A 25,723-nucleotide genomic window follows, 5' to 3' on the forward strand; every position below is an offset into this window, starting at 1 on the left:
TATGCTGCAGGTTGCTCGGAATTTCAAACTTGCCACCTGCTTGTCTAAGAAAATAAGCATGTTTCACCTTTTCAAATTCTTAGGTTACATTTGGAATAGACTAAAGTAAATTGAGTTATCACAAATGTAATGTTTTGACGATAAAAGTAAAAGAAAGTCACAATTCATCAGTCATGACCTCATGACTGGTGCCAACTATTTATTTGAAACTGTGTCTTGTCTCAAAGATTAGGAGATTATAGGTACAATAATGGGAAGTGTAAGTGTGATACCTACACGCACTTTCTCTAAAATGGGTGGAAGATGCTATCCCTGCAGCTGCCCAGTAGATGGCTTCTGGCTATTGTAAAGAGTCACCTGATGACTTTCTTTCAATCCTCTGCTTTGATTTACAGCTTCAGAAAACGAATTTATTTGAAGAAATTCTCTGCCCAAATGAAATTTAATAGCAGATTTTTTTTCTTTGAATGTTGTTGATGCAGCAGCCACAGAATCATTTTTTAATGTTTTGACACCAATAATATTACAAATCATCCATCTCAATGTAGGGCTTTATTATGATATTGTGGTTTTATGGTAGTTCATTGTTTTTCTGAGCGAAATAAAATTTTGATGGTTTACTGTAACATTTATTGTAACTCACAGAACCCTCAGTCTAGGAGCAGTGTTTTGTCATTAAGTGTCATTCAGTTAGCATTTTTATAGGATGAAACATGAAAACATTGAGAACACAAATCAGGGATTTCATGTCACACCAACCTTGCCACAATCACAACTGTATTCAGTTACTTAATGCAAACCTTTTAAACGTTCTCAAAATTTAATTTTGCAGTATGCATTTGCTCAAAGCACAATGTCACTAATATTAAAATAAAAGCGACGTTTTAGTCAAATGAACAACAATAATTGAGGTACTTAGAAGTTGTGGATGCACCCTGATTGCGCAGACTAGAATTGACTCTTACGAGACGCTGTACATTTAATCACCGGTAGTTTTTGTCAATATAAGTTACTGTGAAGTTGGTAAATGTGATGTGGTGGTAAATTATGGCAGCATGTCTTTATTTGAAGTGGGTTCATTGGGTAATGCAGGTTATGTAGGCTAAATGCAGGTTGCACGGCAGAAATTGAAAGGACCGGCTCTTCCTTATCAGGATGGGAAGCTGGACAATACAGGCATGCTCCCCCACCCCCTTCGCATCCCGGATCAATGCACTGCGGTGCTTGGTGGGTACTGAAGTCCTCACAACACAAAGAACAGCCGTGTTTGCAAGGCCGACAGAGCAGCTGCAGTCTGCGCCGAGAACTACCGCTACCGAAATGCCCAGTTCAGGAGGGTTTCCGGTAAGTGCGTAAAATGTTTGGACCAGTCAGTGGAAGAGGGAGAAAGTGTGAGGTGAGGAAAAACACCAGGTTACTATTTTAAAACGCGTGTAACTAATCTTATATGAAAAGACGGATGAAGGGGGTGAGTCATAACAATGGGGATGAGAGTGGTGAAGTCCTGCTGCAGCTAATAATGCGGAATGTGAAGGGGGAGATTTCTCCGAAGACAATAACTCAAGTTCCACTCCAACTTGGCCGATGCACCTAGCAAATTACACATTTACAATGCACTGTTGCGTGTGAACGTCTTGGTTTCCCGAAGATCCTGGATGCCACGGAGTGCATGTTTTTGTGTTGCCTTTTCGCTGAAATCCCTGCTGTGGTTTCACCGTCTCCATTGATGCTCCGCACGCGCGTCCATGCTCAACAAAGGATGCGATGTCGATGGTGTCTTTTATTTGGAGTCTGTTAACGAAGAGTGGCATCCGTCTGAGAACTTTGGGAGTCTCTTCCCCCCTATTACGTCACATGATGGGGAAAAATATATTTATAATTTTAATATTTTATATGTAATCTAGTCTCTATAGGGGTCAGATGAGGATGCCTCTTGTACCTGATAGAAACTCTTCTAATATAGATTATAGCCTGTTTCAAACTTTATTTTAGGCGCCGCGTTTTGCAGGAGGCTACAATTAAAGAAAACACCCTAGGCCTAAGTAATAATTAGCTATTTAAAAAGGTATGATACTATATCAGCTTCAACGCCTGGCTGCATGTATGGGAAAAGCAAAGTCACCACTAAATGTCACCAGCAATAACGCTTCCATGTACAACACTTTGCATGTCTTATAGCTTAATACCGTAATTTGTATAAAATGTCAGCGTTAGCAATACTCTTAGTTTGAAATGCATGACCGGAAGCTGCCATATTTACTGAGGCTGACTTGACTCTGGTCTCTCGTCCACTCGTCTTCCACTGGCGCGAGATCCGCTCGCGCAGAGACAGAGGGAGGCAGGTCGGTGCAGAAATTCTCCACGCACGGCTCGGTTTTCTCCTCCGGCACCGGGAAGTAAGGGCTCTTCAATCTGATGCTTTTCACCCGATAGACCGAGTCACCCTCTGAAAGGTAATTTCCATTTTGCTGCCTCGGGACAGAAAGCGATAAAGTAATATTCAGTCCATCCTCTCCAGTGCAATTAGGAGCCGGGGCTTCATTTACACCTGATTAGGACATGGATTGTTAGGGCAAAGATGGAAGACGTGATACCCGCGTCTCTCCATCTTCACAGAGAGGACTGCGGTCGCAAGCTTGTGATACTGAAGTGGAATTGAGGAGATGTCAACCTAGGAAAGCTTCCCCCCATCCCCCATGTACTTTCATTCTTAATGCATTTGTTGTATTATAGAGGAAGCAGAGAGGATTTGTTTCTTCAAGGACACTATTCGCTATTTTATGCAAAAGGAGCATCAGGCATCAGTAGTTCAGCAGTGGGCTAACACACTTCCTGCTACAATATCTAGTGATGGAATCAAGGGCGTGTTTTCAACAGGCATAAAAAAGTGTGTGCATGTTTATAATTATGGGTCCTTCGTCTCCTTTAACATCACCTACATTTTCTTTCAGGCCAGTACATTTACACCTCCCAAAGCTGGGTAGTCTTCTCAGGTGCCTCCTCTTATTTCCTGTGCTATAGTAACATGGATTTCCTCTGCATCTAATCATGACGTAATAGCCCTGAAGTTAATTTGCTCTTCAGGAGGAAAATGCTTCCTCATGGCTTGTTTTGTTGCGCTTTCCACTTCCCATCGGGAGCCCTCTCCCTTTTAATGGGCCATTAAGAGCCAACCAGGATGGTTAAGCTGTCAGCTGGGCCTTATTGATTCGGTTAGACCACAGATGAGGCTGCTCTGTGCTTTAGATTCCTCCAGGAGCCCTCAGCTGAAAGTCTCTCCACCTCCCCCACCCCCTTCAAGCTGCAGCCTCTGGCCGCTGAGTAGAGGGGGTCAGCCTTGCTGTATGCTGGAGGTGCTGAAGATAACCTTTGTGTACGAGCATACAGTGTTGATGCTTGTTGCATATGATCTGTTGCTTCACATGTAGTGAACGTGCATGGTGTTGCATGGTGATAAGTTGTGATCCATCCCACTGCAGTGCAGCAGCATTCTTCACTTAGGTGGAGGGACACTGAGAAAGAAAAGTTTCACAAAGGCGAGGAGCATTTTGGGCTCCTTGTAAAAGTGGGCCACTGGTCCCTATGGTGAAGGATTCTTTTCTGGGGCAGGCTCGGTAATGACGCTCACCCTGCCCGGATCGCGAACAGACACCCTCATCTATCCATTTTGGAGAGGGGTGCAGCAGTCTCGCAGCTCGAATACACATGGAAGAAGGGTAAAGTCTGTCATTGATAGGTATCAGGAGCAGGCCTGTAAGTATGCTTCGGCTCAGTCCACCTGTCTCTGTAATGAACTTTTATTAAACCAGATATTGACCTTTTTTGGTTAGGAGTGTTACTCGTTAGCGAGTTGGTTTCTGAAAGACACTGCTTAGGTTTTTTTTATTTATTTTATTTATTTTTTCAGCCCAAAACTCAAGTCCTGGAGTGAGAAGTGCACTGCTATTTAAGGATGCATAACCCTGCCAGCTGCTGCTGTTTCCACTCCCATCGTAATTTAATCATCGTTACTAGAGTCTGCCAGCAAGGGTGTGTGCGCCCAACAGAAGATTATTGGGACTTCTAGAGGGGATGTAACAGCTACTTTCGCTTACCTGATTGGTGGCTCCTGTTCCTTTGTGTGTTTGTGAAGCTGGGGAAAGGATGAAGGTAGTTCATTCTGCTTGTATAGTGGTCAAGATTACAGTATTGATAGTGATTGGTGAGCTTTGCAGGTATTTTTTAAATATGTATTGCTCTTTCTAAATATTTGTCATGTCTTCTTTATTCTCTTTGCCCGACACTGTGTGGCTGCTTTGCGTAGCTGCTGTGACTATACTGTTTGAGGACTGCAAAGACAGTGAGTGACATAGGTTCTCCACAGTTTGGACAGAATAATTTCCTTCATATCGATCTGTTCTGTATGACAGGGAGCGGGGGGGGTTAACAACTCAAAAGGGAACTAGGCCATCAAGTCCTTGTTTTAATGGGAACATTCTGATACGGGCTGTAAATGTGACACAAACAGCAAGTGAAAATGTGCAGTGCTTGACTGTGGAATCTGTTGTAGCCTGCTTACTGATGTTTTTTTTTGTTTTGTTTTTTTATTGGATGTTGTAGTTGACATGCAGCGAGGCATGCAAGTGTTATGCTACAGAACATGAGGCTGTGGCTTGAAGTGGCTGAAAGTTCTCTGTATTTGTAGCTCTACTCACTTTCAGACACCAAAGATATTTTCTCTTTCCCTGGATGGAGAGAAACGTTCACCACTCGGCTCGATTATTTTGAGTCATCTAGCCGAGGCTGTGGCTCTGGGCGGGAGTGTAAAAAAATTCATCTGCGACCACGAATCCATCTGACTCCTCTCAGCAGTGTTAGGATTCTCCTTCTGTCTGTCTGTATGCCTTTGGTCTGAAAACTACAACACTTTAAAGGCTGTTTCATGTGGGTGAGACAGGATAATTTGCCAAAGTGTTGTTACTCAGGCTTCTTCTTTTGATAGGGAAGTTTAGCTTTGACCCTACCAGTAAATTGGTGAAAGAGGAACAGAAAAGAATGGCAAGATAGAGAATACGAATATTTGGGTGGGTTAAGGTTTACATGTGGGACTTGTTTGTGTTCAAGTGCTGCACACACACAGGTTTGTGTGCGAGACAAGGGCACTGCAGCTTGGTTAGACCAGTAATTTACTCAAATGTAAGACGATATGGATGTGCATTAGACCACCAGAATCATCAGCAATGTTGAGAGAGGAACTGAAGGAATGTTGTGGTCTCTTTTTATGGTTGATGGTTGGGTTACTTTTTTCACTCATAACCAGCATTTTTTGTGTTCTTATTATATTGCTTTTTGGTTTCTCATGCAAAGTAAAGCTATATGCTGTGGCTTTTACTGAATCTTTTATTTGAAGTTAAAGAATGGACAATTTGAAGAGCAGCATTAATTCAAGGCTGGAACAAATAAATTTTTTAAACTATTATAATTTACATAAACATCATGTAGGTAAATTAAAAAAAACAAAAAAAAACCACACACAAAAGGTTCTAAATATTAAATAGGCAGTCACTTAAAACAGAAATGTAGCAGAGAATGTTTTGCAAATTGTCTTCAGATGCCCTGTTTTGTCTGGCCAAAAGTCCAAAACAAATAAATAAATTGTCATGTATGAGAGTATCCATAGTATTTGGAATTACAATTTTTGGGGGGGTCATTTAATTATCAAAACAATTGTAAATTAATTTTCCAGTAATTAACTAATAAATTATTTTTTAAAGAATCCTCCAGAAATGGACACATTTCCATCCTATCTCATAGGGCAAGGATATGACCTATGGCAGAACTTAAACCTGAACAAATATTTATTTCCATCCCCAATAGTTATATATGCAACAGGTCTAGTATGTGCAGCAGAGCCTCATGTGTTAATGTCTGAAAGATTTCTGCTTGCTGGAGCTAAACTCTGGATTGAGTTGAGACCAGTTTCCTCCTCCTCCTCATGCCCTCTGCCCAGGGGTGCTTCAGTCTGCAAGGTCATTTGACACTACTGTCCAAAAAAAACATGCAGAGAAGCAGAGGTTTGTAGATTGCAGTCCTGAAAAGCTTAGCTGGCTGTACAGCACCATCTATTCTCGTATAATCCTATGATTACTAAAATGAAGTAATTTGAACAGTAGCTGCCTCTCAGTTGGCCTGGACTCGTGTTCTCCTGTAGTCCATTGACCTCCGATTTTACTACATTGTCATCAGAGATTTTACAGAATGATGCATTGTAATTCGTTTCTTACACTGATTCATTTAATAGTGAATCTCAGGAATTACAATTAGTTGATTTTTTTTCAATAGTTTAATAAAAAATGTGAAACTCTCATTCTATGTTTATTACATGTAAATTTCAATATTTTAAGCTTTTATGATTAAAATTTTGATCATTAAAGCTAACTGTTCATATTAATAAAAAATCCCTCAAAAATATCTCAAATATTAGAAAATTTCATAAGATTAAAAAAAATCAATTTTCAATTCAGTAATCGCCAATTTTTGAAAAGCTTATTAATTTATGCTCTCAGTACTAGGTCCGGCCTTTTTTTGATGCTTACCCTTGATGAACAAAAAACATGTTTAAAGCAGATCTCATAAACTTAAAATGGCAACCTTAGTACGGACCAGGCGGACCAAGGAAAATGAATATTTTTGTTACATCTCATAAATAAACAGTGATGACATATTTATGCTGTAGGCTGTGGAGCCTTTTTACATATTGCATTTGCTCTTAAGATCACACTTAATGACACAGTTGCAAATGGGGTGTTACTTTGTGCTCTGGTTTTGCTATCACTTCAAAACTAACTACAATCTCATCTTTTTTTTTGTCAGAGGGGTTAAGATGGGTGGATATACCATCATCAGCATGCTGGAGACCTGAAAAATCTTTCTATACTGCTGCTAAGGACCTCTACCACCTCCACCCCACCCATGACTTTGTACAGTGTATGTTTACACCTTATCATACTTTAGATTTTCACTGTAGGATTGAATTGATGTTTTGATCTCCAAAATGCTTCAGATACTTTTGTATTGAGAACATTAATTGGGTTTTTTTTAAAGAATTTTATTGAAAACTTTTAAGACTACATTTCTCATGACTCCAAGGCCACAGTGTTGATGGTGAACACTGAGAAAAAGAGTTTGTGGAAAAACCCAATTAATATTCTTTTTGCAGTGTTTTAACAAAAAGAGTCCTAAAGTCATAAATTGGTGTTGATTTTTTTTCTAGGATCTGTTGACTGGTGTGCCTCAAACTCTGTAATGGAAAATCGTGGTGAGTACCAGATTGCTTGTTGTGGTTTAAGTGCTGGGGAGACAGGTGTAAATCCATTGTGTTTATGGCGTCTGTCTAACCCCAGTGCATTTTACATCACTCAGAACCACAGCAATGCATCTTTTCAACAGTTTCTCTTCCCATATTTTGCCCTGTTTTCAAAGGTTTCCAGGTTGACATAGGTCTGTGTGTGTGTGTGTGTGTGTGTTTGTGTGTGCTTGCTGTGATACAGAAGAGAGGATTCTGTGAATTTCTATATTGTCATTGTTCAAGTTACAACTCTGCTTATTTTCCCTCCTGGTCATGAGCAGTGCTAACTGTCCCCTGCCATGTAAAGGTGGTGGCTTTGCAGGGAAAATAAGTGCTGACTTTGATTGTATGAGCTGGGGGTTTTTGTTAAATCTCACCTGCAGCTCCAATGCTGACCACCAGTTTCCCTATGTTAAATCCCTTTGCCAAATAAGCAGGTACAAATGTCCAAATGTCCAAAACCTAAGCCAACTGTAGGCACTGTCAGCTATGATTTCTTATGCTTGCTTCATAATTAGTCTCAGCACTAGAACACTATGGTAAAATGCTTATGGGTGTGTTGTAGATGAGTTTACTTTGCATTAAAGTATAATTTTTTACAATTCCTTTTTGACATGTTGCATGAGAATATTTATGCCACGTTTTATGTAATGGTCTGCGCTTTGTGCTAAGCTCAACTAACTGGCTGGCAATGGCAGCTTTACATTTACTATACAGGCATGAGAGGGGTGTCCAATTTCTCAAACTCTGAGCAAGGAATAAAATATGCCTTTTTTCCCTTGCATAATTTGAAACAAGTAATTATGTTGTTTTTACTTATTTGATTTCATTACCTTGGTCTTTGATTTATCTCTTTCTAACCTGATTTTTGGGTGAAGCAAATGTTTATATTTAGAGGCAGTTCAAAAGCTGAACAGAAATGTGAAGCATATGTGAGACTGACGTAAACAGGACTAAAGCCAGTGACACAGAGCTTTAAAGCACCACCCTTAAGGCATATTGCAAGTTCTATCTTTTTAGATAAAGCTGCAAATGTGCATGTAGAGTATGAGCATACCTGCCTGAATCTGCCTGCCTGTTAAAGTGGCCTGGCCCAGTCTGTTATCCAGGTCAGGCCAACAGGTTCTGGGCTCATGCGTACTGGCTCAGCTGTCTCTGGAAGTCAGCCCGGTGTGGAGGCTGTATGTGGGGCACAGGGAGAGAAAAGCAAAGCTGTCAAACATACTTGCTCTCCATCTTTAGAAACTGCTCAAGATGCAGCCAAAACACTCAGAACATTATGGATTTCTCTAACACTCAGTCAGATAAGGTTTTAAAGAAGACACCGGAACCTCAAAAGAAATAAAATCATGAATTAAGCTCCAGTCTGCGTTCTGTTTTCTTTGAGTTTAGAGAAAGAGTCTGTTTCTCCGCTTTGCTCTGCCTTTCTATATTCAAGCCCCAAACAGGGCACCTTTCCTTGGCAACTATGTTTCGATGTCATGGTAATACCTCCAAGGCTGTTAAAATTGTGATAAGACACTTTCATATGTGCATAAAATGGTGTCTGGAGGCACTAAGAGAGGTGAGCGGCACACCATCTGCTAGTCCCCATCAACAGTAGTAGCCTAATATTTGCTTGCGTGCGAGATGTAGGAATGAAAGCAAATGTCTGACACATTTGTTAGATTGACTTGTGATCCTTTTTCTTCTTTAAAAATTATGTGTTATGGCACAGTACAGAAATAGCTGCTCGGATTTAGGTTTTGTTTTCATGTTCAGATGTTGATGAAGCAGCGTCTCTGGCTCATTCGACCTTTATACATCTCCCACAAGAAATCATTTCTCTGATCCTGTTGGACCTTTCTCCTGATAGTGGTCATTGATAAAAGATGTTTACATTCAGACAAACTTTGGTTTTGCTTGTCAGTTAAGGTGCTCAGTTAGTTTAGGAGTGGCATATTTAGATACTACCTACCTCTCTGACTTCTCTTCTCGTTATCAGGTTTAGGAAGACATACTATTGACAGGACTGCCGCACACAGTTGTTTTAGGAGCATAAAATGTGACTTGAGGTTTGTGATTTTAAGTCTAGTTTGTTCTGTGGTGGTAAAGTATTTTTTTGTAACGTTTGGCCTGGATCATAGCCTTATGATTATGCAAGTCATTGTTCTCTTGAGGCCCACTGCACCACACAGAAAACAATATACAGTTGCAAAAAAAGTAATGGTTTTCTGCATAAATCAGTTTTGAAATGATATCCGATCTTTACTAATATCAACAGGATATACATAAGCTGATAAAAGAGATAGACGACTTTATTGAACACACCCATTAAACATACAAAGTGATGGTGGAAAAAGTAATGGCAACAGAGTTCTAATAACTAGTTGAACCAATTTTCCCATCAATAATCTCAAGCAAGCACATCCTGTAGCTGTTGGTTAGACCTGCACAACATTCGGGGGTAATTTTAAACCATTCTTCCTTACAGAACTGCTTCAACTGAGCAATATTCTTAGGACAGCTAGTTTGAACGTATCTTCTCACAGCATCTCTATTGGGTTGAGGTTTGGGCACTGACTGGGCTATTCCCAAAGATGGATTTTGTGTCTTTGAAGCCATTCTGTGGTAGATCTACTTGATGTTTAGGGTCATGTCTGCTACCTCACTCAGCTTCTTCTGAGCTTCAGCTTGTGGCCTGCCATTCCGACATTGTCCTGTAGGATACCTTGATAATTTGGGAATTTATTTTCCTCTTCACAATGGCAAGTGGTCCAGGTCCAGAGGTCGCAAAGCAACTTCACTGTTGGGGTGATGTGTTTATTAATGTTTTTATTGATGTTTTTATCTTTTTACACAATACATAGTGCTGTGTGATCTTCCCAAACAAAACCACAAGACATTTTCAAAGTATTTTACATTTTTGAGCAATGGCTTCCTCCTGCATGTCCTACCATTGATACATGTTCAGTGTCTTTAGCTATTATATTAGCGTTCTTTTTAACTCGCTGAGCTTTGTTTGCTGTGCCTTTGCAGTGATCTTGACTGGACAGACACTTTTGTGAAGATTAGCCAAATTACCAAATTGTCTCCATTTATAGATAATATCTAACTGTGGACTGATGAATTGTCTTTGAGATTACTCCTTAATGTTTTCCAGCTACATGAACAGCTACATCAACAACTTTTGATTGAAGGTCTTATCAGATCTCTTTTTGCAAGGAATGTGTCACATCAGCTGATGCTGCTTGTTAACAGCACACTGACACTGTTTGAGTAGTTTTAAAAGTCAAGGTAGTTCTAAACCACAACTCCATTCTTGTTTCATTGATTGGACTCCAGGTTTGTTAATACCTGCCTCCACTTGATGTTTTGTGACATCAGAAACCTAGTATTGCCATTACTTTATCCATCATCACTTTGTATGTTTAATGGGTGTGTTAAAAAAATATCATGACTGGGTTTTATTTGTAATATTGTCTTGTTAATATTTGAAGATCAGATCAAAATTATGAAGAAAAATGGAAAATTGCCATTATGTTTCTTGCTACCACATTTACATTGTGCATACATTTTTGATCGCACACATTGCACATCATAACACAGCCCACACATCAACTTATAAACATAAATTGTCTTTTCCCCAGGAATGGTAGGCATCTTTCAGCAAATGCTGACCTGTGCTATGAGCCAAGGAGGGAGGGTTAGATAGGGAGGGGGAGTCCAGCTCCTGGAGGAGGGAAGGTCTTAAGAAGATTGTGAGAGGGAGGGACGAAAGAAGGTCTGAACTAAAGGCGTAGAGGAAGACAAGAGAAACAGAGAAAAGGAAAAAATGAAATAGGGTAGACTGCAGGATTTTGTTGAAGAAGATCAGAAGCAATTGCAGCTGCTGATCTGCCCATTGTACTGCGCACGTTTCTGGTAGCAGAACAGGTAGAGGCCCCTCAGGGGCTGGATCATGGGACAGAGCCTTCGTGTGGAGAACCCAGCTCAGGATCCAAAACAACAAAACAATGGCGGTGAGTTCCTAGACTCACTCGTGTATGTACTGTACTGTGCTGTACTGTTAGTGTTTATGTACTGTTCAGTCAGCGGATTAAAGCAAAGACAAAAACCAGGTTTGAAGATTGTATTGTATCATTAACTCTCTCTCTCTCTCTCTCTCTCTCTCTCTCTCTCTCTCTCTCTCTCTCTCTCTCTCTCTCTCTCTCTCTCTCTCTCTGTGTACCCCTTTCACACTAGGAATTTAAAACACTGGGATCACGTGGATGAGTCTCAGCTGTGTTTTTACACACTCATGCATGTATTTCATACTTGTTTTCTTAAAATTGTGTTACAATTCACAGGAAAGTCAGATATTGAAAAGAAGTTTTAATGTAGGTATAACTGTCTGGATAATACTGGATGCAATTGTACAAGAAAATTAGGCTCATTCCAACAATTTGTCCTATGATTGTTGCAGTTATGTGAAGCTATAGATCCTGACTTTGAGTGTCAAGTAGTTAGTTCATGAACGTAAGGCAAGCAAGATGCCACATAATGCAATCACTCTGACTATAACCTCTTTGTGCAGTCATTTAAGTAGATTAAATTTCATAATCTGCCCTAGTAGAAGTTGTGTTTCCCAACTGTTGTACCCTGTGGAAGTGGGTTCCTTATGCAAGTGATCAGGATGGCTTTGTTTGTAGATTGGCTAAAGGATGTGGTCTTAAAACAAAAATCTCCTTTAACCACATTCTCACCTGACCAGGCCTGTCATGACTCATTGAGTCATGAGGTTAGTGGGAAATCTGACCTCTCTGGGAGATTTTTGAGAGAGTGGTAGGTGTGGCTTTAGGATGAGGGTACGTCAGAGGAACACAGTGTCACACACCCCCATGTTTCCTGACTGCTATGCCTTATCTTGGCAGAGTTCCTGATTATATAGTATGATTGCTAGATTTCTTGTTGTGAGTGGGAATTAGTTTTATATCATCTGGATGTTTTACCAGTCAGAATGTTAATTAGTTTCACTGGTGTCACTGCATTGTACCTTGCAGCGCTGTGTTTCCATGAGCTGTGCAGCGGATGGTGTTATTGAGGGTGAGGGGAAGAGCTTGTCTTTGTTCTTGGTCACAGAATCAGGGTGGAGTGCCGTTTCCTCCGTGTGTTTCCATGAAGCCCCCCTCTCTCCATAACTCCTGTACTTTTCTCTATTTTGTAGCTTTTTTTTTACCCGCTCTTCCAGCCTCAGTCAAACAGCTGTAGTGTCACCACACAACAGACCTCTTCTCACTACAGCTGCAACAATGCCATGCTGGAGAGTTTTTCTCTGTATCTGTGAAGTATAATTTTGAGTGGATCCACAGCTCTCTTGAATGTGATAATTGAATTGGATGTAATCTACTTTTTGTCATTTTGGGGGATTTCTTTGGACTGTTGGATAAACACCTTTTATAACCAGGCAACACCGAATATTGTACAATTCTCTTAAGAATGGCCAGTCATCCTTTGCGAATGGATGCCTCCTGCATGGGCTGAGTCGACAGCAATCGTCATCTCTGCAGTGCTCTGAAGTGTGCAGGCCTGGCACAGCCAGCTCTTATCCTGCTTCACTGGCTTCAGCTGAGCCACTATATCAGAGTCTCCTCCGCCTGAGCAGTCTGCTGTATGGGAACCTCGGTTCTGAATCACAGGAAAGCTGCCTTAAGCAATGCTTAATCTGGATGTTATGGCAGCTGGGCTGAATCCTCAGATTTCTACCTTGCCAAGATAAGCTGGATTTCTATGGTGCAGACATGTCCTGGATCTTCTCTGCTGTAGTTTGAAAAAGGCCCACTGCAAATTTTCCGTTTTGCATCTTCTTTCTTACTGATTGGGCTGGAATATATACAGGATAGTTGATTTTGGGGTTGCTGAATGCTTCCTGCTTCCCCATGGCATGCTGTTTCAAGTCTCGCCACTATAGAAGCTGGACACTTAACAGCCCTCTTCCAGGTAGACTAGTGTGTTTATTTATAGATTTGTTACATCTTAAACTTTTCAGGCAATACAATAGTTAATTTTTATAGGCAGTATTGCATGAATTTTAACAATTGAGAACTGCACTATAGTGGAGGTTTTACAGGCCGTCGTGGTTCTAGACGTTGTTTAAGCATTCGGTTCAAATTTTACCCTGCCAGCATCATTTCCATCCTTTGTCAGCATCCAGGCACAATGCTAAAATGTACCTATGCAAGATACTGAAACTGTCGACTGGATAATGATATTATTGTCATTACTGTGTTTCGCTTTCTTTATTGAACTGCTAAATAACCCACATCAGTATTGTAGGTAGATACGGTGTGAAAAAATTTTATTGTGGCAATCAGACCACAAGGCATTATTGTCCACAAGACATCCTGTGCGTGCATGTCACTTCGATGTTTTAAAATTGGACCCTATTCTCCCTCCACTGGTAAATATTATGTCTCCTGAATCCAGTAACTGCAGCCTTGAGAGAATTAATGTTTGCAACTCTCTCCAAGCGCAGCACCCTGTCAGTTGGCCTGCCAATCACGTAGTCCCGAATAGGTAACCATGGCTGCAGAATACCATTCAGTGGAGTACTTCAGGGCTTAATGGCATCTCATAATGAAATGTGTCCTCATGAAAGGTTTCACTTTGTGATGTTAGCTGTATGTATGTATCATGACTAACAGATTTTCCTGCTGCTGTGGGACTGCATATGAGTGTGTGAATCTCTCCTCAAAAGAGGCAGTGAGGGCTGAAAGGCTGATAAGGCACTAGTCTTCATCCAGCCAAGGAATGTGAGCACTTGACAATGAGAATCCTGGCTGAACGCCAGCGTCAGACGTCTCCTGTTAACTGTGGATATGTGGAGGAGTCCATGAGCTCTCAGCATCACCCTGCCAAAGCACACTCAGTCCCCGAGAACTAACAGCTAAAGATAATAACAGGCGTAATGAGCACGGCCTTCGTTACAAAGGCAGCAGATGAGCTCAGTCAGACTGGTGATGGATCAAAACTGTTGTTTTGCATGCTCGTGTGTCAGGTTTTAGGTTCCACGAGTTGTGTTAAAACTGTTGGATTTATTTTTAACTAGAGCTTTCTGTTTTTAGATGATGAAGCTGAGCAGCACCACAGCACAATGGTGGGGGAGGGGGGCAGCACGGGGGGCAGCACCCCTCCTCCAAAGCGTAAGGGCAAGTTTTCTACTCTTGGAAAGATCTTCAAGCCGTGGAAATGGCGAAAGAAGAAGAGCAGCGAGAAGTTCAAGGAAACCTCAGAAGGTGTGTGTTGTGAACTGACTGTGTTTGGACTGCAAGTGAACATCAATTCGCCCATCTAGCACTTTCCACCGCCCATACCAAGTACATTCTCCTTTAATGCATGTGTCCTGACCAGTTGTTCTCCTTATGTTTTCAGTACATCTAAAATAAGACACTAAGCTGCTAGCTGCTAATATCCCATTAGTTTCTCAAAATATCGGGAACATAGGGTTGAACCCTAAATGTCACCAATTTTAGTGAAGTATGTTTTCGTTACATAAAGACAAAACTCACTTTGTAGCCAAAATTTTGTTTACTGATGGCAGAACTGGAGAGAAAGATGTCTACGAGGCGTACGCGACAGGAGCTTATAGAACAGGGGGTGCTCAAGGAGGTCCCAGACAACGGTAAGAGTATTCTGCGATTCGTCTGATCTCTCGGCACATACACTGCCTGCATCTGACAGCAGCAGCCCTAAGGCTATCACACCCACACAGACAGTACAGTTAAGTCATCAGTGCCTTATGACAGGAACACTGTCCTCCCATCCAGCAGGTGTCTGAGACATGTTTTCAAAAAGGCTAATTTACTTTCACCTTGCTGTTTCTTAAAGTAATGTAATGTCTGTTTAAAATGGCATGCCACTCTCCAGAGCTAAAGAAAAGTGGAACTAATTGTGCCCTGCAGCAAAATAGCTCTGAGAGGGATGTGTGCATGCGTTCTGCTGGCCCCGCTGTTGCAGAAGCCTATTTGTTAAACCTACAGCTGCTCCTTCATCACACGTCAGACAGACTCTGTCTAGAGAGCTAAAGGCACCTTTGTTTTTTACTGTGAAACAGGACTGCGGTCAATAGGTATTATCAACATCGACTGAAATTGGTAATTTTTTGTGTGTAAAATGTGAGAAAATAGTGAGGATGCACATACCACCAGCTTAAAACACAAGGTTTAATGGCTTTAACTGTCAGACTAAAAGGCCAAAATCTTATAAAAATGGGGCATCAGTGTAATTTCTAAAGATAAAAACATCTCCTGTTTTAAATATTCTAAAGTACCAGACACTGCCAGTATGAACCATAAAAATTTTACATTGAGTGGACATTTAGTCTCCTTTTTAAATCTTAATGACTGATAAAAACAGTGCTAGATTCCCTCATGTTTTTTTTACATTTTCAGATGCAGGTGCAGATACACAAAACCTGAAGCAGCCCTATGTGAAGAATGGCCACACTCTTCCCATTAGTGTTGGGGTCAGGGGAGGAGGAGGTGGAGGTGTCAGTGGAGCTAGGAGTCCATGCAACCAGGGCAAACCCCCCTCTGAGTCAGAATTTAGGATGAACCAAGTCTGGCTTATCCAGCCAGATGACCTCAGGGGCCACTCTCCCTCTGATGGAGACCGCCGCGGAGCTCCTGGCTCCAGGGGCACTGGACTGCATGAAGATGGGCACAGAGGGGGAGGCATTGGTTCACGCACACACGGGGAGGGGGATTGGAAGCCTAACTTGGTCTGGCAGGGCCAGATTCAATGCCAGGTGGAAGATGGCAGGCGTGGGGGCCGGCTTCACCCTGAAGATGGGCAGAAGAGGCCCAGGCTCCAGAAGGCCCCATCGGAGGATGGGAGGAGAAGTCGGCCGGCAGAAGCGGAATGGAAGCCCACACTCCCTCGACATGCTTCTGCTGAGGAGGGAAGGACCCGCAGAGGTGAGTCATTTTCCGTATGTTTCCCCCTGCTATCTGCTATCTTTGAACATTTTTTAAAAGCTACAATCATAAGATCCCTGCTGAGTTTTTCTCGCTGGGAGAAAGTCAAAGAGAAGGTGTATATTTTACAACTTGACCTCCTTTGTATGATTGCAGATAGTAGGTGATTCTTTAGTCTATGTATTTTTCCCCCTCCCTCTTACTCACTCCTGCTTATGTGCTGTCCTCCCAGATATAGACAGGCTCCTGTCGGCTCCCAGGGGCCCTGCTCCAGCTACGCTTCTTATTCAGGAACAAGAGAGAATAACTTTGCCTATCTTCTCCTCTCCTAATTAACGTGGCATAATCACTATACCCATGATTGCCCTTAACGCTAACATTGTCAGTTCAGTGAAGGTCCACAGCTAACCGATTTCACTGAAACTTATCACTCATCTAACACATAACATATGTTTTACTTTGTCTGAACTAGTGTACAAATGTATGTAAATAATATCAGAGGAAACTTAAATGATACAAATGTGGAAATGGATCACAGAACTGACTAGAATGTAGTGTATTTAATTTATCATCATTAAAAACACAGAAGTAAAACTACTGTAAGAAAGGAAAGAAATCTTTCTTTGGAAAGATGAGAATGTGAACAGATATTTTCTCCCACCTTCTTCATGTGTCCCTGTTCTGCTTGGATCTGTCTCGATATGTTTTTTCCTTTTTTCTTTCTCTCTCCAATACTGCTTTTCCCTCTCCCACTCTATTTCTATCTTTATCACATCTTCTGCTTTCTGTCCGGCCTTTTTTCTTCTCTTTCTCTCTCTCTCACTCTCGTATCCTTCATGCTGACTTCCTCTTTTCGTTTGGATTATTTCCTCTGGTTGTACAACGTCAGAATGATAAAGTCTTGTCTAAATAAATAACCCTGAACTTCAGAGCTACAGATTTGAGGAATGGCGTGGGAGCAACTCCAGCAGCGTGGGTGCCATTTGGGGGTGGGATTGGGGTGTGGTGAGCAGAGGGAGGTTGGATTTTGGGGCTAATTGCAGCTGTTTACTCTGTTTATCTTCACAACTGATCCCTTGATAATGCAATTCTTAAACAAGTGCTATCACAGAGAGCACTGTGAGTGGTGAAGTAGCAGAAAATGGCTCACAGCTTAGAAAGTTAGAAAGTTATTGTCAGTAATTCAGTAATGCAGAAAAAATTTTAATTCAAAACTGTGTGTTCCAGATGCGGGTTTGAACGTGTCATTGTAATGCTTGCATTTCTCAAACCTAGATGAATTTAGGTGTATTTTATAGTAATTTAAGTGAAATCAACCTCTGTTCACTGTGTATTCATAGAGACTGACAGCCATTTTGTCCCTGACCCGGAAGCCATGCGGGACACCCTACGTGAACCTCTGCCACCTAAACAGTCAGTCATGCCTCCAAAGTGGTTGATGAGCTCCACCCCGGAACCTATCAACGAGGGTCCACCTCGTACCACATCCAACCCCCCCACCACCCAGTATTCTTCTTCCTCCGCTGCCTCAACTGCAGCTTCCAAACCTGTTCGGCCCATCTCCTCTGCAGGTGCATCGGCTCAGCAGTCTTCAACTGCAGCCCCCACCGCCACTTCTCAGGCCACCAAGCAGCCCCCGCTGCCTCCCCCCAAGCCGGTGAACAGGGGCCACAACACCATGCTGGGTAGGTCTGTTCAAAGGTAGTTAAGGGATTGTATATTATAACGTGCCCACTGATGTGGGCACAAATGGGCTTTATGTATTGTCTTCTGCATATTTAGAATTAAGTAGCAAAAGCAATATACATTTATGAGTCAGTGCACAACTGATGGCAAAGAGAAGTCTGCTAGCTACACACACATGCACACACATCATCGTAATAATGCTTTCTAAACAGCTTGAACAGCATTTCCCCAGCTAATTACTTAATACGCCTGGACTACTTTAGCTGTAACTTTTCCAGCATTTACACTCTGAAGATAAGAGGGACTCTTGTGACTGTGGGCTGCTGCTCAAACAGATGGATCCTAGTGGTTGTTGTTGTTTACTGTGGGATAGTCTCACGTCGGATGTTGCATTAATTCCCACCCTGCCAGAGCTATCTACTTAGATTAATTTTTATCTTATCGACAGATCTGATCACTTTGGTTGATTACCAGTGTGTGCTCTTTTGTGTGATTGGATTATCCAGTCTTCATTTTTAGTTATGGTATGCTGTGAGGTGTTTTCTTTTTCTCACGTATTTCACTTATGTCACGTGAGTAGTCGAGTGGGTAAAAACGTCATCCTGTTTGTAACAGTTGTTAGAAGTAGATAGAAATAGAATACAATAGAGCTCATGCGGACAAACAGTTCCCATCTTCAAAATATAAAAAAAATTAAAAAGGTTTTTTGCAGACGTTGACAGTTTATGTCCAGGAAGTTTCTTGACATTAACATTTTAAAGGAATAAATCAGCATTTTGGAAAATGGATTCACTTTCCTGCTAAGCTAAGACTACAGCCAGGGGCAGTTAATATACTGTAGCTATGGTAAAAACACACTGTAATTTTTGCATGTGACTGCATTAAACAAATATGATATAAATGTTAATCAGAGCACTGAAGTAGGTAATAGGTGAATTTTGTTGCCCTTTGTCAAGAATGAGTTTAGCGTTTGGTATGCTCTTGTTCTCATTCTCTCGTTTCAGTCTTCACCTTTATCTACATGACAGTGATATTGGTTTTGTCATGTAACTCTTGGAAAGGGAACAAATAAACTGCCACAATGTGGAACTGTTCTGAAAAAAGGAGAACAGTAGGTTCTTTGTTTTGTTTTTTGTCATTGACACAGTGATAAGCATTTAGCACCTCCTCCATGATAGGACAGTCCACCTGTACAATATATTCAGCACCACCATGTACATGAACACAGCAGCTGAAGGCCTCCGTCTCCTCCCTGTCAGTCTCCGCCCTGCAGGGGGGCGAGAACGCTCAGCTTCCGCTCTACTGGTCCTGCTGGAAGCGAGAGTGCGACTATGATGTCTACCTGTCCCTACCTGTCTACCTGTGCCGGCGGGCTGGAGGCCTGCGCTCAGGTAAAAGGATGTCACCTGGTATCTTTGTGGCCAGGGTGCCTTTGTCTGGAATGCCCCTTCAGAGTCTGCGTTCTTCATTACGTCACATCTTTTACAGCTGCCAGCACACTTTCACCCAATACCTTAAACTTGTTGGTTTCTCTTTATTGCTTCTTATTGGATGTGGTGTATATATAAAGCTGCATGAATATAATGAGTGTGCCGGATGCTTTGCATACATGAGAGGGAACTTTTGTGTGAGGGAGTAGTGTGAGTGTTTACACTCTTATTTGGCATTGTGAATGTGGTAAAACTTTCAGCCAGTTCCATAAATGAATTTTATAGTGCTAATTCACTCAGCTGCAGCTCAACCAGAATGGATGAGTGGATATGAATGCATGGTTGAATGGAGGGGAGGCTCGGACAGGAAGTAATTTAGAGCAGAAGATGTAATGCGGTTCAGTCTAGCTTACTGCATGTTTTAAGTCTGGCAGCACTAATCACTTGTGTCTCTGTAGCACGGCTGTGGCTTTTGACATTGCTTTAAAATATTTCTCTAGAGTTTTAGGAACCATATACAGCATCAAATGTACAAATGTGCATGCACAACATTGCAGGGTTTGCATTTGAGCTTTTGTTAGGGGCTTTTTGCTCTTTAAAGAAGCTAATAAACAGCTTTTTGCAGCAGGTTTAACATCTAGCTTTGTAAGGCATGTAGGCTCTCTGTATCTTCTTTGTCTCTGTGACCTGGGGCACATGCTGCACACTGGTTTATTAGGACACTGTGTGCATTTGTGTTGACATGCCACAGTGGCAAACTAGACACAAAACAATAAACATATGTTAGCAACTCGCTTACGGCCCCAAGCTAAGTAGTTGTTTTGCCTTGTATGTTTGGGTTACATGTAAGCTGCGCAAACCAATCAGCCAAGACTTCAAGTAAAACTGTACAATATAAGGCAATCCAATATAGCAGCTTTGCCATGAAATATACTTTTTAAAGGTTATAGTTTTCCAGTATTTAAGCTAAAACTGGAAAAATTTGAGATTAATTCATCATTATATAAAAGGTGCATAATATATTTGAAACTATATAAAATGAATGAGTGGGCCAAAACATTAGAACCAGAGCTTAATATACAGTAATGCGGAGTGAATTATTTTGTACGATTCCAAAGCCTACTGAGACCTCATTAATAAACATCCTCTTTCTGACAGTTTCTGACAAAAAAAACAGAAATTTTAACCTTGTAAAAGCAGAATTCATGACAAAGATGCTCTATTGCATTGCATTAGATTGTGCAAGTGTACCTAATTTTGTGGATGATCAGGGTATATCTAATATTTATAACTGTTTTTACATTTGCAGGTGACTTCACTCAAGCATCTGGGGGTGCCAGTCTTGTGCCAAACAAGCCCTCTCCACCGATGCCCCCCAAAAGGACCACCCCTGTCACCAAACGCAACATGGAGGACTCCTCTCCCTTGAGCCACCCAATCAACCCCTCACCCCTTTCTCTGGAGGACCACAGTAACCCCACTGTGGGCTTCCAGCTGCCTCCACCTCCTCCCTCTCCTCCTCTGCCAACTCACATTCCACCATCCCCACCCCGCCAACACATACACACCCACCACCTCCACCATCAACATTCTTACCCACACCCATTGCCCCAACCCATTCCTATGCTATTTGACCCGCCAAGCCCGACCAACGAGTCTGCCCAACGCCCGGCCCCTGTCCCACTGCATATAATGATTCAGCGAGCTCTGTCCAGTCCTGGCCCAGCTCAGCCCCACCCAGATGGGTCACAGCGAGCGCACACTCTGCTTTTTGAAACCCCTCCGGAGTACCAAGCAGATCGTGGTCGTCCCCTGCCTGTCAGCATCCAACCACTAAAACTGTGAGTTATTCCATGCATAACAGAAAAAAAATGTAAAAGAATTGTATTCCATCAAGGCAAAGTGACAAATTACAGCAAGCTAAAACAAGGTTATCAGACAAAGAGGACAGCTGCACAAACATATGTCATTGTATCATCTCTACCTTATGCATGTGACACTTTAACACGAAATGAGTTAATTGTACACAAACAGATGTTTAATCAGAATGCGTCATGCTTGTGTATAAATAATTTTCCTCCTCCGTTAGATCTGAAGACGACTACTCAGAAGAGGAGGAGGATGATGATGAGGAAGAGGAGGAGTATGATGGCGAGATTCCCCAGCCAGAGCTGGAGCCACGGAGTCGCCGATGCTTGGTTGGAGAGGCTGGTGTTTGTGTCATCCCAGGAGGAAATAGCAGTGAGGAGGAGGAGGAAGAAGAAGAAGAGGAAGAGGATGAAGAAGGAGAGCGAGACTTGCATGGGGAGGACAGTGATTCAGATGGTCCTGTGCATCATAAAGATGAAGACTCAGATGAAGAGGATGAGCCCATACCTAGTATGCATAACTATATTTTAAGATTTAAAACATTTTCAGTTTTAGTTTCATAAATGTGTTTTTTTGCTGTGCACTCTGTCGCATATGACCAAATCTGTATGCTTGGCTTTTGTCCAGGTGCCCTGGCCAGCAAGGTCACAAGGAAGGACACCCTGGCTCTGAAACTGGGAAGTCGTCCTTCTGTTCCAAACAGGGAAAGGTTTGTCCAGGAGAGGAACAGCAGAGAGGAGCAGCCTCCAGGACAGACTGGCCTCACCTGGCAGAGCAGAGAACAGTGGGAGGCCATCCGCACACAAATCGGCACTGCACTCACAAGGTGAAGGCACATTTTGTCACACTTTTTTGTTTAATAGGAATGTGAGTGAAGAAATCAGATCATGATTTCTAAGAGCTTTCTCCTAGTTATTGGCTGAATGATGAAACTAAAATAGTCTTTTTACTCTTGTTGTTCCTTTTTTGTTTTTGTTTCCGTATTTCAGGCGACTTAGCCAGAGACCCACAGCTGAGGAGCTTGAGCAAAGAAACATCCTTCAGCGTTAGTATCAATCCTTTCTTTTGTTTTTGAGTGATTGGGTTTGTGACTAGTCTGATTCGTCACTGGGCTTTAACAAACATCATAGCACAAGTCTGACATTGTTAATTACCTACTTCTGTTTATATAAATCAAACCACATTTTACTATTTTGGAACCATGCCTTTGCCTATGAAAAAAGAAGCAGGAAATACACTTGACATGACTAATTTTAGAAGCTTCTTTCACTCTTCTTTTCCATGCTTTAATATCTGGGTCTAAATTAAGCCCTTTCTTTTTCTCCTTCTTTTTCTTGTCTTCAGCTAAAAATCAGGCTGACAGACAAGCTGAGGTTAGAGAAATCAAACGGCGTCTGACCAGGAAGGTGAGCCAACACATCCGCTACAGAATTGTGTCACATTACATATTTGCTGATTATTAAAATGAAACAAAAACTCTGTTTTTATTGTAGCTGAGTCAAAGGCCCACGGTTGCAGAACTGCAGGCAAGAAAGATCCTACGATTCCATGAGTATGTGGAAGTCACAGATGCCCAGGATTATGATCGGAGAGCAGATAAGCCATGGACAAAACTAACTCCTGCAGACAAGGTAGTCATTAGTAAACCAAGCACATAACAGTCCTTGCTCATCTCCCTTAAGTGAATTGTGATTAGTTAATATTGGCATCAGTGTTACTATGTTTGCCTTATAAATTGACTTTTGAATGACTCTGTCTCTTGTTGTTTCATCTAGGCGGCTATTAGGAAGGAGCTCAATGACTATAAGAGCACTGAAATGGAGGTTCACGAAGAGAGTAGAATTTACACAAGGTAAATCTTAATGCTGAATTTTGAGCGTGTAATCCTTCAGATTTTAGTCCTGATTCATTTAGCAAAACCTTTGGTTTCCATTGTAACAAGTGTATACAGCTACAGTGAATACTTCTTGTGATATATGGCATATGGATAACTGTTGTATCTTTTGTTAGTGCACCAAAACAGTGATATTTATAGTAATTTAATCATTGGGTTTTAATAAAGCTAGGAAGTAATAGGAAGTTTTCTTTCTGTTATGCCATGACCAACACTTTCATTGCTGCGCAAATAGTTTTTTAAACACCAGTGGGTAGAATTGTTTACTTTGCTGAGGAGTGTAGGCTGTCACATGCAGTTCTTCATCTAACAGCTACGGCTGCTACTTTTGTCCTATTTATGAAAAACTGATCTGTTCAAAATAACTACGAAACATTTGTCAAAAATGTATCTACAAAATGTGTTTTTTTATTGACAGATATATGTAATGCATTTACTATTACTATTACTATTTACTTGAAGTAGAAAGATTTATTTGGCAATCTATATAGGAAGGAATATAAACAAGTATTCTAAGTTAGGGTGACAGACAGTTATAGCAGTTCATGCAAAGATTTTAAATAAAAGACTTTCAATAGTTTTATAGCCTTTGCTGTAAAGTCCTGCTCTGCGTATATAAATTTGAAATCATTGCAAAAGTGGTGGAAGTGAAACGGGGGTTAGATTCATTAAAATCTGAAGGATTATAGCTTTAAACATAATGACTGTCTGTTCATCCCTCATGAGATCTCTTTGTTTTTGTTTAGGTTTCATCGGCCTTAGCGTCCCTTCTTTAATAGCCTATAATGAAGCACTTAAGATCTCTGTGACAAAAGCTGCTCCATACGAGGACAGGTCGCCCTTTTGTTTCCTGAATGTACTGTACAGATAATCAGGGAGATCCTGGAAGTAACTGAAAATAAGAATGCTTCTTGCTTGCCCTCCATCGCCCTCTCACTACATTGCTTTCACTAAACTGAGGTGGTGGTAGGTGAGGACCAGATGCAGTATTTCTCCTGGATAACAGGGGAACCACGTTCCAGTAAAGTGGCAAAGTGGAAGAGGACCTACAGGGCTTACTCTTTCACTTTTGTGGTACCCCTCAGGGACTTGGATCTAGTTACCTTTAATGCGGCCTCATTCTATGTTGCCTTTTTTCTTCCTTACTGTATATGAAAAAGTTAATTCATGCTGTTAATGTAACAAAACACCATAATAATAGTAATAATGATGATGACGTATACTCCATACAGTAATAATAGATTAGAAAGAAATGGCTGCACAAGAGCAGACTGGAGGATGAAGACTGGGACACTCTGTAATAGGACTGGACATCTCTGGGATATTGTGTGTTTTATATTAAATGTGTACAGACTGTTATTATGTTACGTTATGATAAAACTTGGAGAGCTCTAATAACAAAATATTCTGTAATGCACAAGATATTTTATATTGTAATTTTGATCACATGACTAGTAACAGCTTTTATTGGAGCCCCTTTTTATTTGGCTTGCCTGTATTTATGGTCGTGATGTGAGGTTGCCATTTAAGCATCAATCTAGTTATAGAAAAAAAGTGCCGGTCATGAGGCTGATGGTGTTTTTATGTGTGCCAACATACCCAATCTCTAAAAGACTGTAGGATACTGGTTTTCATATCAATGGTGTCCACTATACACTTAGTGAGCCAACACAGAATCCAGTGCCAATTAGTCTGGATAATATCTCTTCATTTATACTTTTTTTAATTAAGTTTTGTATTTCCCTTTAAAGATCAACCATGCAATGCATTCTGTAGCCATTTCAAATAAGATCCTGCTAGTACTGTCTACAATAAGAGTTCAAAGTAAGTTGCTGTGATTGTAGATCAGGGACTTCTTAAAACAATAAAAAATGTATAAATAGTCAACAGGGAGTCATTTTGGCTGCCACCTTTTGAAATTGCAGAAGTGTTTTACCTTTTATTGTTGTCTGGCCAGTAGCTTACAGGTTTCTCTATATGCTTTGTACAGGTTGATATAGGTTTAACCAATGCTTGTGTATATCTTGTCTTCCTTTTAATTGAAAAGAAATTTTAAATTTAAAAGTATTATAGGTTGCTATTTTTTTAAGCACAGAATATTAGTTTATGACTAAATGCTACAAGAGTGGGAATATGAAAGTACCTTAATTTTAAGCTTAGTTGAATGTGGAATTGAATGGACTGACAGTTTTCTTTTTGATTGTAAATAGCCACATCTGGTTCTAATTAAAAGTCTTAAAATTCCTTGAATTTTCTGCACAGTGACTCCATGCTTGGCTCTTTACTAAAGGGACATGATTTACCTATTGATTGTGTCCAGATGGAGCTTAAAACTGATACCTCAATATTAAGAAAATGGGTAGCAGTGACATCTTATGGCAAAGCAAGTTTTTGTCATTGCATGGCAAACTGGTGATTTTTGATGCATCATGCACAATGGAGGTGTCTGTTGGAAAATTGGAAGACATTTACTATTTAGTATTCTAAATATTCTTTAATAGTGAAAGCAAAAAGTAACTATGTAATAAAATTATGCCGTAGGAGTAAGAAATACAGTACCAGAGTGAATGCTGAAAACTACAAA

General features: G+C 41.1%; 1 protein-coding gene across 8 annotated transcripts; it reads left to right on the plus strand.

Annotated features, from left to right (window-relative positions):
* The first annotated feature begins 1,267 nt into the window (after positions 1 to 1,267).
* Positions 1,268 to 25,389, plus strand: phactr4b (phosphatase and actin regulator 4b). Of its 8 annotated transcripts, none has more exons than XM_067509979.1 (16): positions 1,268 to 1,396; positions 6,853 to 6,966; positions 7,253 to 7,297; positions 14,410 to 14,580; positions 14,886 to 14,966; positions 15,736 to 16,260; positions 17,601 to 17,945; positions 19,206 to 19,337; positions 20,686 to 21,217; positions 21,466 to 21,755; positions 21,873 to 22,071; positions 22,235 to 22,290; positions 22,590 to 22,651; positions 22,739 to 22,876; positions 23,021 to 23,097; positions 23,886 to 25,389. In XM_067509979.1, exons 3-16 carry the CDS (start codon positions 7,285 to 7,287, stop codon positions 23,899 to 23,901), a joined length of 2,637 nt encoding a protein of 878 aa, XP_067366080.1. In that variant the 5' UTR covers positions 1,268 to 1,396; positions 6,853 to 6,966; positions 7,253 to 7,284; the 3' UTR covers positions 23,902 to 25,389. The 8 variants fall into 8 exon arrangements, with proteins under 8 accessions (XP_067366080.1, XP_067366082.1, XP_067366079.1 ...); XM_067509981.1 differs by having other exon boundaries at positions 1,320 to 1,344; XM_067509978.1 differs by lacking the exon at positions 1,268 to 1,396 and adding an exon at positions 1,445 to 2,453.
* The last annotated feature ends 334 nt before the right edge of the window (positions 25,390 to 25,723 follow it).

Source organism: Channa argus, chromosome 7 (genome assembly GCF_033026475.1).
Source record: "Channa argus isolate prfri chromosome 7, Channa argus male v1.0, whole genome shotgun sequence".
NCBI classification, from domain to species: Eukaryota; Metazoa; Chordata; class Actinopteri; order Anabantiformes; family Channidae; genus Channa; species Channa argus.

Bases quoted from the DNA above. Each gene is read 5' to 3' on its own strand.
- phactr4b (XM_067509976.1), top strand. From the start codon at position 11,268: ATGGGACAGAGCCTTCGTGTGGAGAACCCAGCTCAGGATCCAAAACAA. The intron at 19,338-20,685 runs GTAAAAGGATGT...TTACATTTGCAG, and splicing joins GGCTGGAGGCCTGCGCTCAG to GTGACTTCACTCAAGCATCT. The intron at 21,218-21,465 runs GTGAGTTATTCC...CTCCTCCGTTAG, and splicing joins AGCATCCAACCACTAAAACT to ATCTGAAGACGACTACTCAG.